The following is a 13,039-nucleotide window of genomic DNA, read 5'->3' as shown; positions in this document are numbered from 1 at the left end:
AACGAACCACGAACGCGACATTTCTTCAAATTTGGCACAAATGTCCACTAGGACTCAATGATAAACTGATAAGATTTTGGTGGTCAAGAGACAAAGGTCAAGGTCACTGTGACCTCATGTGTCTTATACTCATGAACATGATATCTCAAAAATGCCTCAAGGAAATTATTTCAAATTTGGCACAAACATCAACTTGTTCTCAAGGATGAGCTGATTAGAATTTGGTGGTCAAAGATCACTCTGACCTTGCGTCCGTCTCATTCTCATGAACACGATATCTCAAGAACACCTTGAGGGAATTTCCTCCATATTGGCACAAATGTCCACTTAGGGTCAAGTTTTCACAGACAGTAACTGGACAGGTTCACAGATGCACAGAACTGCGAGGCATTAATCGTAGTTTGGGTTTTTGTTTTGTTTTTTCGGCCTCATTTTCCTAATCTTTACTTAGCCACACATTGGAAGTGCTGAACTTGGCAAGAGAGATCTAAAACTACTGGTGGAAAAATGTTAACAAGGCAAGATATGGCAGATTTCCCATTCTCAGAATTTTTGTGTAACTGGCAACCAGCAGAAGAACTGCAGCCTAGGATGCCATCGTTCCGCTTTCACCATTACATCATTATGCTTTATGTGTGTTAACATTTTGTGTCATTTTTCAGGTGTTCCCTCTTGACTCTTTCGGTCTTGAGTAATGTTTTAAAGACACTGTTTGATTCTCCTCTTATTTGTTTGCAGATCAGAGCTGAGTGGTCGACGCCCTGTTTACTCAGTCAGAGAGGAGCGTGTAAACATCACGACCCAGCCAGCATGCTCACGGCCAAACATCTCTGCTCACAGCATACCACAGTGGGAAATCTCCAAAGATGGACATGAGCAGTATAAATATAAGCAAAATTTACCAGCTGCCCAAGATAAACATGCATCAGAGCACAAAATTTCCACAGGACATACTGACAGCAGAGATATGTTAACCAAAGATGTGCAGAGTGTTCATGCAGGGCCTGAATACTTGGTTTGCACAGGACCCGTGGATGGAGAGGCATCCCCAGGAGACCTGGTACTGATGGTAGCATCTACACAGATGCAGGCTCCTTCAGAATACCACAGGTCCACAGTGCCTCACCCAGGACTCGCTGGAGAGCAGTCCCAGAGGGTAACACTTAACTTGGCAGAGGGAGGCACCAACGCGCCGGGGGTCTCTGTAGGGTCAACGAAAGATGCGAGCGATCAGATGAAATTCAATGAGACAGAGTATGATTCTTTATCTCAGCCCAGGATGATCCTACAAAGTTCAGCAGTGATCTTTACAGAAGAGACACCTTATTACAGATCCCCAGGGGAACTGGTTGTTCCACCAAACCTGAGTCAGCCTTTGCACTTGACCTTTGACCTCTCACAGGTTTCTGGTCATACAGTCACAGAAACTCCAGAGGATCACAAAGCAAGAGCACCAAGTCCGTGGTCATCAGTTCAGAACTCAGAATCAAATCCTCCCCGACCACGTCCTCCATCTGTGCAGTCCGTAGACCGTCTACCAACATTCACCAGCCAGAGACCGCAGGACTTACCCTCTGCACTGGGGACACAGGCTCTGTCTAACACCAGGTATGTCTCTGTCAGATCACTGTTATTTCTACCCACAACAACTTCTCCACAGCTTTTCAGCCCCCTCAGGAAGTTGCAATGTTGTGATTGCTACAACTAACAGAAAATTCAACCATCCTCATGGATTCTGCTCAACCTCGCAACTTTGGTCCATCATTCAACTTTTTTGTAAATTTGACCAGTTGTTATGGTTTCGCGCAACATTTATCCACAGAAATAACTGCTAAAGAAAGTCTAAGGCAGTTCCCTGATGTTCTGCATAATGACGGGGTAAAATGGCATTTTGCACTGCCTGCAGGGTTTTGGTAGAACACAAATGAAAATCCTTAATGGACAAACACACTCAGAGGATGGTTGACAAATCGCCACGACAGAATCTGTTGCATCCAGATTTATTGCTGAAGAAATCTAGACTGAAGGAATACTTCACCTGCAAAATGACCATTTGTATATGAATTACTCACCAAGTGTGTTACCTTGAATTGTTGAGGAAACCTTTGTTTATCTTGCATGACTCCACAGTAAATGATGAATCCAAAAAAGGCAAATATTCCCCATGAATTTAGATCAGACAGGGCCGTGTTTAACAACAGCAAAACTACATAAAAACATCTGTTTACAAACTCTCACATAACTCATCCAGTATATTACAAATCTCATTTATTCTGCTATAGCCTTACAAATGAAAACATGTCAATACAAACAATCTCATGCACAGCCAACTTTCGTGCCTGCATTTGTGTTTGAACTGTCACAGTGGAGCTCATGTACACACTTGTTATCAGGCATGTTCAGGGCTCGCTAAGTATTTGAAACCATAATGTTGTAGTGAAATGCATGTGTTTGACAAGTACAGAGCATACAACTTGATAAATGAGACTCAAGTGAGTTGTGTGAGAGTTTGTGAACGGACGTTTGGATGTAGTTGTGCTGTTGTTCTACACAGTCCCTGTTTACTTCAACTTCCGGTCACCGGACGGGACATTTTCTTTACAAGTTCAACGTAACATACAGTGAGTAACTGCTAAACAGATGGTCATTTTGTGGTTGACATACTCTTTTAAATGATTAGTGGTAATGTTAGTGTCAGGGGCGTGATTGCACTGGGGCTCGTGGGGTGGAGGGGCCCAACTGCCACCTGGAAATACACTTGTGTTCAAAGAGGAACTCATGTTAAATCAAAAATTATATGATCTTCTTTATACGCCTTCAAAACAGCTAACCCATCTCCATCATGGTTTTACGATCCACAGCAGCTTGTTTCAGTGCAAAATCTGCAAGTAGATATAACATAAAAGCAGTAGTGAGACACACTGTGTGTGTGTGTGTGTGTGTGTGTGTGTGTGTGCGGGGGGGGGGGGGCTTCATTACCAGTAACTAGAGCACACTAGGACCCGTCATAACTACCTTACGCCACTGGTTAGTGTAGCACAAACTCAGAACAGTTTGGTTTTATTGTCACTTGAATAAGTTGCCTTTGATTTTAAATTATTTATCTCACCAAAAAGTGCAACTATTTTTTTTATCATTTTTTTCTTGGTACTGCAATTTCCTGCAAAATATGCTGAAACATATTAAAGTATTTCACTTTTTTTTTTAGAAAAACAGCTGCGATATCAGGCATTGTAGGCTGCAACAGTCCCCCAAAAACCCGTGAAATCCATGAGGGAGTTGGAAGGACTTGCTATCAGACAAAACAAGACATGTTGTATGTTCAACAGAGGGATTTACTAATTTGCAGAAGCTCCTCATTCAGTAGCTATAAACCTGATCCTAAACCCTCACCTCAGCATAACCCAAAAGCCAACCCAGCTCTGACCTAAGATTACCCCCTACCCAGACATGTTTTGGAGGTTCAAATGAACTGCTGAGCCGCCCAAATCATGCTTGGCCCATTGTTTTGTCCTTTTGGCTCATTAACAAATACCAAATGTCAAAAATAGAAACAGGACCGTTTAATCAGGCTGCGATTTGATCGATTTCATGGTAAAACAAACCAAAAGGTTAAGTCAGGCCTATTTTGTTCAAAGAATGCGCCGTAGGGGCATGAACTGAACTCTTCTGAACTGTTAGCACTTTGTTCACGCCAGAGATTTAATAACACACTGAGGAATGTCACCTTGGCTTGTTATCTGTGGAAAATTCGCCTTCAGCCAAATCACTTGGCTGTGTTTTAAGTACACAACAACTGTTTGTGGGTGTGGGTGTGGGTGTGGGTGTGTCTGTGTGTGTGTGGGCTAAAGGAAGTTTAAGGTTTTACCAAGCTAGCAGAAAGTTAGCAAGTAGAAAACACAAACAACATCACACAAAGTGAGAGCAGCTGTGGTTGGTATTCCAACTCACTAAACTGGAGAATTCAACTTAAGCCCTTTAGCACTTTGCCTTATATTTTCTATTCTTTTCCCCAGCTACTACTGGGATATACTGCACACAAAAACACTGTTAGATTTCAGCCTTGCAGTACCTCCCCAAAAATAACAAGAGTTCAACATAAGATGTGGACAAGATGTGATATTACATAATGCAAGAGGTAATGGAGGCATGTAGAGTCATGAAGAACGAGCCCAACAGAGACAATAGTAATTTAAACAGGCACTCTTTGTTTAGAATTGGGACGACTTTAAATGCCAACTAGAGGATGCAATTTCTGAAGAAATGGCAGGTGTGAATGCTGCATGTTGAAAAGCTGACGCTACACTGCAATGGTGTCTTAAACCTTGAATAATCCCATTAATATATGAATGCTGTGGAATAGTTTTCTGGTCTCAGTTAATACTGAGTTTAATGCGGCAGTTATTAGGGTTTCTCTCATTTTCAGGCTCACTGTGCAAGTGAGTGAATGTGTAAGTCAGATTGCTTCCAAAGCATCATTTTTTGAAAGTGCACAAGTTTTGCTTCATTTTGACCAAAAATGATGTATGTAGAGTGAAAATTGTGGGCGTGGCAGCAATTTAAAGAGAAACTTTTGAGAAGCTATCTGCACTCTGAGTCCTCCACTCCAGCTCTGAACATTGTGTCCAAAACAAACCAATGTAAAAATCTGAAAAGGGCATTTTTACCAAGCTCCAAACAAGTCTGTATATTTAAAAAAAAATTTATGGGATTTGGAAGTTGAATACAAGCCAGAATGTACAAAAGCTGGGGAACATTTTAAAGATTGAATTTCTAAGTGAATGCATGAATGAAGAAATAGGCTTTCAGAATGCTTGAACAACCTTGAATTTGCGTCAGATTTGAACATTCATCCATTCATTTGAATGGGGAAAATTTCTCGGGAACAGCTGAATATTCTCAGCTTCTTGTCGCGTTAACACTAGACTGCATGTTTCCTTTGCTTTTGCTGGTAAATCATGCCAACGCATTCTCATCCCAACTCGTCAAACACTGCTGCTTCATCAGTGGACTTACACGTCAACATATGGCACTGACGCTAGGTACCCTCCTGCGTCTGTTTTGACGTTCAGGGACAGTGAAACAACCCGTTAACTCCAAGGTGTTTGAATACAGACATGTTGTCATGCCCATCGGCATCTGGTAGTGACGCACAGGGCACCCTTTAGCTTATCAATGTGACACACAGCTGACGCAAGTTGTAACACGTGATTACTGTTGTGAAACTGCTTGGTTAAAGCCGCTACAAGGAACTTTTAACTGGATATGCAAAAGTCTCTTGTTTCTGCTGATGTCTGTGCGTGACCTACAACAGCAAATGAGACCATCGGTGTGAAGATAAGCTATTTCTATATAGTGTATATCCATACCTTTAGGAAACTGTCTCCGGGTCCACCCCAGGTCGCTTCCAGGACGAAACGATTTACGGCACTCAGACGGCACACGTCATCTTACCTAGCTGCTTACATTTATAGTGACTCTGATAAATAGTCACTATTCCTCCTCCTCGACCCGACGTCCGCGGGGAGTTAAAATAGCAGCAATCATCGGGTAAAAGTTCTGTGAAAGCACTGGACTCACCAACAGTCAGCCACGTCCCAGTCACACAGAGAAAATCCAATCCTCGGGAAGTCAGGAAATCCTTCAGGATAAACATTTTGTTCGCTAGCGATCTAGCATTTACCAGCCCAATCCTGGCAGGAGCTGGTGGGTCCACGGCATTAGCTGTCCGGGGAGCCACACACAGAGGCCGCAGGTTTCGTAGATTCACCCGCGCCAGCGGGGACGAGGAGAGCAGGGGCCGCGGGGCTGGAACACCTCATCCGGGCCGACGACAGGTACCAGCCAGGCGTCAACAGGGTCCAGCGAGTGCCGAGAAATAAAGAGGCAAGGCACCGCTCCATACTCAGTCCAAGAAGCCGTGGAAGTGCTCGCCAAACAGGCCTTCAGCCTTACCAGCGACCGCTGCGTTTACCCCGGCGGTGGTGGTGCTTACGCTGGAGAGGTGGAGCTGGGGCGCGGCAGAGGTGAGCTGGGATCCCCGATAGGAGCGGGAGCAAAGTTTTCCCGTCTTGTTGTTTCATTCATCCCCAAAACAAATACATGCGTGAGCCAGGTAAGTGTCTTTACGACAATACGCGCTAGAGCTCATGGGAAATGTAGGCTTCATTCCGGCAAAACACTACCGCTTTGGTCCACAGGGTCGCCAAAATCAACTCAAAATGAAAGTTCCTTGTAGGGGCTTTAAGTTTAGAAAATGATCGTGTTTGGGATAAAAGAAGTACGTTTGTTACGTGACCTAATGTGACATCAAAACATCATCCTACACATACTTTCTCACTCTTTATAACATGTCCGCTGCATTCAGTATCAGGTATTGCTGTGTGTGGGTTTACATTGGAGTTAGTTGACAGCCCGCTAAAAGGTGCCTTTTGGCATATCACAAGCAAAGGGGCATGACACAGAGTTGACAACCTGGGGATGAACACAGGGTGCAACTGAACACTAAAGGGTACCAAACGCTGTAGTATACATTGTTTCTGCATTTTTACATGCACCACTTCAAATAGTTTCTGATTCATCCACTGAGATCTAAATTGGTGGAAACTGAGGTTGAAAGTATCATTCAGACTTTAAAGAAGTTGCAGGAGTCAGCCATGGTGCAAGGAGTGCAAGAGTTTATGATTTTTCAATACTTGTCATTTTGTCCTTAAACAAGCCAAAGTAAACCACAGTTGATGCTTATGTCAGTCTGAATACTGCATCATTCAGACTCAGACTCAGACATGGCAGTCAAAAAAAAGAACGTCATCCGAATAAACTATTTAAAATGTCTGCTCTTTTTTAATCTGTGCTTTTCTCTCAGTTTTAGGGAATCAGATCAGCAGGGTTCACGATGCCTCCCTTCAGGCAGCCGCCCATCTTCTCGACCCTCGTCAGAGACATCCAGCCTGATGGAGAGACCTAACCCAGCCTTTGTCACCCCTGGCCTGGACACAGACCTCACCACAGCCTCTTCAGCCTTCAGACCCAGCCTTAGACACCGCTCCCCTTCCCCTGTCAAAGCTATCCCCTCCTCCTCCTCCTCCTCCTCTGTCCGAGCACCTCCCTGCTCCTCACCGTTCAGGGGTGCTCCAGCATCTTCTGCCACCACTGTATCTGCTGAGGATACCTCCCTGAACACTGTCTCCAGGGCTCTTCCCCGTTTCTCTCCTATTCCTTCTTCTGGGAGGGGTACCTCGATGCAAGCTCCCCCTGCCTCCTCTTCTTCACCCTCCCCTGCTTCCTCTTCTTCTGGGAGGTCTTCATCCATGAGAGCAGGTCCTCCTTCTTCCCCTACACCGTCTTCTTCTCTCCGCTCTCCCCCATGCTCTTCCCCCGTCGCTTCTTCTTCTGCGTTCACCAGATCTTTAGCTGCCTCCTGTATTAGCCAGTCCATCAGTCAGAGTATGGCAAAAAAGAACAATGCCCCGCAACAAGCCCCGCCTGTGAACACAGTAAACCAAACCCCCTCCCCCATGTCTTCCTTACCCTCCTCTCATCTACGACGGCGATCGCCTTCACCCAAACTCCCTCCCAGTCAGCATCCAGTCCATTCCCCATCTATGAGTCTGCCCCATCATCAGCCCTCTTCCCCTTCCCCTCGTCCCTCATTCCTTCACTCCAAAACTGATTCATCACAGAATGCAAACAACAACAACAATAACAACATTAGCTTAGCGATTAGCAATGTAAGTAATAACCATGCCATCAGTAATGGGGGTTGGTCAGTAAGTCCACAGAGGGCGCCGCTAGCTAATGGTAGCACCAACGCCACAGATCCTCTCTGGTCGGGGTCACACAACCGTGTAGCTCGGCCCTTTTCTGCGTCCGAACCCAGCTCACGAGTTCAGTCCCCATCTCCCTCTCCAACCCCTGCCTCCTTCACTCGCCTCTGCTCCCCACCTCCTCAACATAATTACTCCTCCCCTATGGCTAACAAACCTCCCCACCCTCGGGGTATGCGTCTAGGAAGTGCGAGTTCTCATAACCCACTAGGCCTAACTTTGGAGCTACCCAAGACCTCTTCAGCAAGTTCAGCTTTTGGGCAGTCTTCCTCAAGTCTGAGCCCTCAGATACTCTCCCCACCTCCTATTGGCGTGTCAGTGAATGTTTGGGCAAATAACGTTGCAGCACCTCAACCTAGAAATCCTAGACTTGCTTCCTCCTCTGCATCTCCTTCCTTTTCTTCCTCAATAGGCTCGCCAACACTGGAGAACGCGTCTTTCCCCTCTTCCTCTTGTTTTGTGGTCCCACTGCGTAGTTCCAGAGCCTCCTCCCCTTCCGCACCTTGTCCTCCTGCAACCTCCCAAACCCTCCGTAGGTCTTTCTCCTCCAACCTGGCGGACAGACCCCCTAGTCCATCCCGGAACAACACTAGTGGGCTCCGCCGCTCATGGGCAGATAGCAGTCGCAGGTCCCTTGGTTTTGGTGGTAGTGGTCGAGGGTCCTTTGACCAACAGGAGTCCTGTCCAACCAGTCCAAGGAGTGGGTGGTCCTCGTACGGCAGCTCACCGTCCTGCCTCAGCCCTCGAGGCGGGCTTCAGTCCCCACTCTCACCTAGCAGGCTTACCCCAGGGAAGGGCACCATTGGTGGGCAGCATTTCACCAGTGTGCCCTGGCCAGATGTACGAGAGCTTTCAAACAAATACAAGGGAACTGATAGCCTTGATGCAAGTGCTACATCCACTATCATTGCCTCCTCTCCTTCTCCTCTCTCCTCGCTCTCGCACACGCTCCTCTCCTCTCCTGTTTCATCACACAGCCAGACAGAGTGGGAAGACCCAGAGCTAGAGGAGGGGAATTGTCGCAGCCAGCTGATCTGCGCCTACGTTGCCCGGCCCTCATGTGAACAAAACCTCTCCTCCTCATGCATGGTCCTCTCCTCTTCTGGCATTACCTCTCCTCTGACTGCCCCCTACCAGCACCACAATTGCCAATCCACAACACCTCCTGCACCCTCAATCGCTTCGCCCTTGCCCCCATGCTCATCACCACTACCCTTTGCCCATTCATCTCCTACCAAACAGGGGAACCAGAAGACCAGCTATGCCACCACAGTCAACCTCCAGATTGCTGGAAGTGGTCGAATAACCTCCTTCAGCACCGCCCAAGTTAGCCTGACCCAAACCCTGCAGGGTGGAGCAGGAGCTGGAGGACCAGGACAGGGGCAGATGGCAAGGAGAGTGAGCATCAATGGACTTTCACATCTTCCTCCCCCTCTTTCTCAGAACTGTAACAGACTATGAAAGAAATAAAGATCTTACATGGAATTACAAGACAAGAAGGGCCAACAAAAAAGTAATGAGAGAACAAGGCATTACAGAAGATGTGCACTTGTTAATTTATGGCCAGGACACATTAGAAGTGTAACTGGTGGTTTCAGTGGCCAGTTGATGGCACAGACCTCCAGAGCTGTACCCTGGCTTGATGGAGACCATGAGACCCTCATAACTTCATGCTGAAATGATCTTTCTCCAGTGGCAAAACATGGGGTACTTCAACTTGGGGATAAGTTCACATCCAAGGGACATGATGAATGTTGTCAACCCTATTTGACACTGATTCCTCTCAGCGTGGTGGGAGGCGTTGAGGTTTAGATGTAATGCAGACGACGCATTGAATCATCTGGAAGAGCTTTATGAACAGATGACCTTTTAGGAATGGAAATTCTACCTGCACATGGCTTGCATTTTTCAGTCTGGGCTAATACTTTGAATGGATGCTAATGGAATTGTTTTAAAGATCTTAATATTGTAAAAAGTAAAGAAATTATGTTGCCATCAGTAGAAATGTATAATGTGGCTGTGATCGTGCTGGATGAGCACCCAAAATCCCTGAATATCCACAGCTGGATGTGATGAATTTGTGGATCTGGCAACCAAAAATTAGGATCACACAGCTGGTCATCATTTAGCGGTCTGAATTCTCTTTGTTGTATTTTCCTTTCTGAGCGGTTCTGGACTTTCTGTGGATATGATGACATCTTGGAGGAACAATTCATTCTACACTCTTTTGTAACAGACGGTTAAATCAGTAACTTTTAGCATGTATTGAGCTGGGCTACATCCAATTCTGCTGATCCTGCAGCTGCAGACGCGTTGAAGGTCGAGTGTCCAACCAGTGCTGTATGCAATCACAGTTACTTAATGTTTTATTTCTTTTTCTTTTATATTGTGTTGAACAAACATCATGTCATGTCATGTCAGGCTCTCTGAGGCCAGTGTTTAAGGTTGGTGATTACTGTGGTTATTAATAATCTATCTTTTTAACCATTATATTATTCTTTTTTTTATTATTTTTTTATTATTTTATTGTTTATTTATGAAGTTAGTCTTATTCTCTTTGGCACTTATTATCCTTAAAGTAATGTTGGTATTTTGCACAGTGTCCTCAGCTCTTGGGTGCATGCATCAAGTGTGTGTGTGTGTGTGTATGTGTGTGTGTGTGTGTGTGTGTGTGTGTGTGTGCGAGTGTGTGTCTGAAAATGACGCGTCTGGTAAGTTCTGCTTTAACTTCAGACCAGGCCAATACCTGTGTGTTTTTAATGATGACTTTGTTCCCATGTTGATGTGCTCAGTCGGTTCGGTCTCTCCTGTCATCAGTGCCCTTTAGAAACCTTGCATCTTGAGCTTCAGTAAGTTTTCAAAAGTACAGAGAGCCGGTTAGGTGGAAAATGCTGCATGACCTCTGCACACAGGGGACAACTGACACTTCTGATATGTTGATTGAAGCAGTGATTAAAGCAGAAGGCTTGTGGTTTTCATTTGGTCTGGTTGTCAGTTAAATCACTCCTAGCTTTTTTGAGAGGCTGGTGAGTCAACACTGAATTTTCTACCAAATTTAACACCCACGGCTTACAGTTTTGGTGATGAGCACAGCTTAGAAAATGCTTCCAGCAACTATATGTACATGCACACTATGATTCAGAATTGGCAATACTCCAAATTCATCATGTGTCATGGGAACAGCATATTCCATCTGGATATTCCAAATTAGGCCTTTTTCTGAATGTAGCATTTTCCAAATGAGACATGTAGGATGTGCCGGTATTTTTGGGGTGTCGGGAGCATTCTTTGCGCATGCATGCAGTGCATTTGGAATATGCATCTCAAAGTTTGTGACACACAGCCTCTTGCCTCTTTATGCTCAGCTCTTTGTCTTGTAGACAAACCAGCTCACCAACAGTTTGCAAGGCTGGGATCTGGCTGCTCTCATGCACTGTTTATACGTACAGTATACCTACGAGAGGCAATGCCCCAGATTTCGTATATAACCTACGTAATCATGTAGGCTGCGATCACATGACCAATGCGCTGACAGGAGGAAGGAAGGAAGTGGTTTAAAGAGCAAAACGGGGTGTAAGGAAGCAGCCTGGACGAGACTGACTCTGCACGAGACTGATGCGTGTGTCCCGTGTGAAAGCAAGTGAACTTCAAGTTATTTAGGCACGTTGTCAACAGGTTTCTTTTCCTAAAACAAATCTATGCAACTTTACATTATGTAATTTTACAATTATAATGTTATGTCACGATACCCAACCATGTTTCTTTTCTTAAACCCAACCTATGTAACTTTACGTACGTTAAGTACGTAACGTGACCATGCCCAACTGTTTCTTTTTCTAAACCTAACCTACACAAATTTATATTAATTAAATCATTTTACTTTTACTACGTGATGTGACGATGCCCAACGATGTTTCTTTTTTCTAAACCTAACCTCTGCAAATTTACATTAAATACATCATTTTGCGTTATGTATGTAGCATGACGACATCAAATCATGGGTTTTTTTTTCTAAACTCAGACTATGTAACTATATTTACCTAAACCTAACCTACTCAGCTTTACGTTAAATATATAATTTAATGTTTACTACATAACTTGTCAGATCGTGTGTTTCTTTTTCTAAACCCAACCTATGTAACTAAACCTAACCCACGCTACTTTATAAGTATGTAACTTTACATTAAGCATGTAAGGTGACGATGCCCAAATATGTTTCATTTTCTAGACCTGACCTACGTAACTTTATTTTCAAAACATAATTTTACGTGAAGTACGTCATGTGACCATACCCAACCACGTTTCTTTTTCTAAATCTAACCTAAGCAACTTTATGTTAATTACGTAGTTTAAAGTTAAGTACGCAACGTGATGATGCTCAGCCATCTTTCCCTCCCTAATCTAATCTATGTAACCTTATTTTCCAAAATCTAACCTTCATAACTTAAGTACGTAACTTCACGCTGCTTACGTAAGAACCATGTTTCTTTTCCTAAACCCAACCTACATAAATTCATGTTAAGTATGTGGCATGATGACGTCACTCATGGAGCACTAATTTGTTAGTCATCGTATAAACCATTGTATGAGTAAACGCTGTAGCCATAGAAATCTACGCCCGAGAGAAAAGCCTACATTCTTATGTCTAGGATATGTTGTTAATTGATTGAGTGATCTGTTTTTATGCATTGAGTGTTGTATGTTTTTTAGTATGGACCTTGAGTCTGATAATAATAATAAACTGAAACTGATAGTCAGTGATAGAAAGTAAAGTATTTAAAAAATTAAACTAGTGGTTACAATTGAAATGAAAATGTCAAATATTAGAAAAAATAAAGAGATGTGTGATTTCTGCAGGGCACTGGTGACAAACTGGAGAGAACATAATGTTTTTGGGAACTGGTGAAAAGGGAAATATTAACTAAATCTTCATCCGGTAACCCTCATAGCGTCAGTGAGATGTACGGAAAATAAAGGTATGTGGTGCAAAATCAGAACAAAGTGACTCATGTCTTTTATTTTCACCGTGCTAAACAGTACATTTACTCATCGTGTTCAACAATGACTCGACCTGAGGGAGTCTGAAGAACTAATTATTGTCTGTTTTCTGCAAACTGTCTTTTACATGTTCTACCTGTGTCATTTCTCTTATCTTGGTTGTCTCCACCCGTGACTCCGCAACCTGCCCACCAGGTGACTGCAGTCACTTTCCC

At 44.2% G+C, this 13,039-nt stretch overlaps 1 protein-coding gene across 1 annotated transcript in view; it reads left to right on the top strand.

The window, feature by feature from the left end:
* The window catches only part of plekhg2 (pleckstrin homology domain containing, family G (with RhoGef domain) member 2), a 141,412-nt gene extending 128,585 nt beyond the window's left edge, over nt 1-12,827 (top strand). The window contains exons 20-21 of the mRNA XM_078167384.1: nt 739-1,608; nt 6,866-12,827. Coding sequence (XP_078023510.1) covers nt 739-1,608; nt 6,866-9,287 — 3,292 coding nt within the window. The 3' untranslated portion in view covers nt 9,288-12,827. The remainder of the gene's footprint in view (nt 1-738; nt 1,609-6,865) is intronic.
* Nucleotides 12,828-13,039: the final 212 nt, after the last annotated feature.

Source organism: Epinephelus lanceolatus, chromosome 4 (genome assembly GCF_041903045.1).
Source record: "Epinephelus lanceolatus isolate andai-2023 chromosome 4, ASM4190304v1, whole genome shotgun sequence".
Lineage (NCBI taxonomy): Eukaryota > Metazoa > Chordata > Actinopteri > Perciformes > Serranidae > Epinephelus > Epinephelus lanceolatus.
Note: the sequence above shows the minus strand (reverse complement) of the source record. Positions and strands in the feature narration are given on the sequence as shown.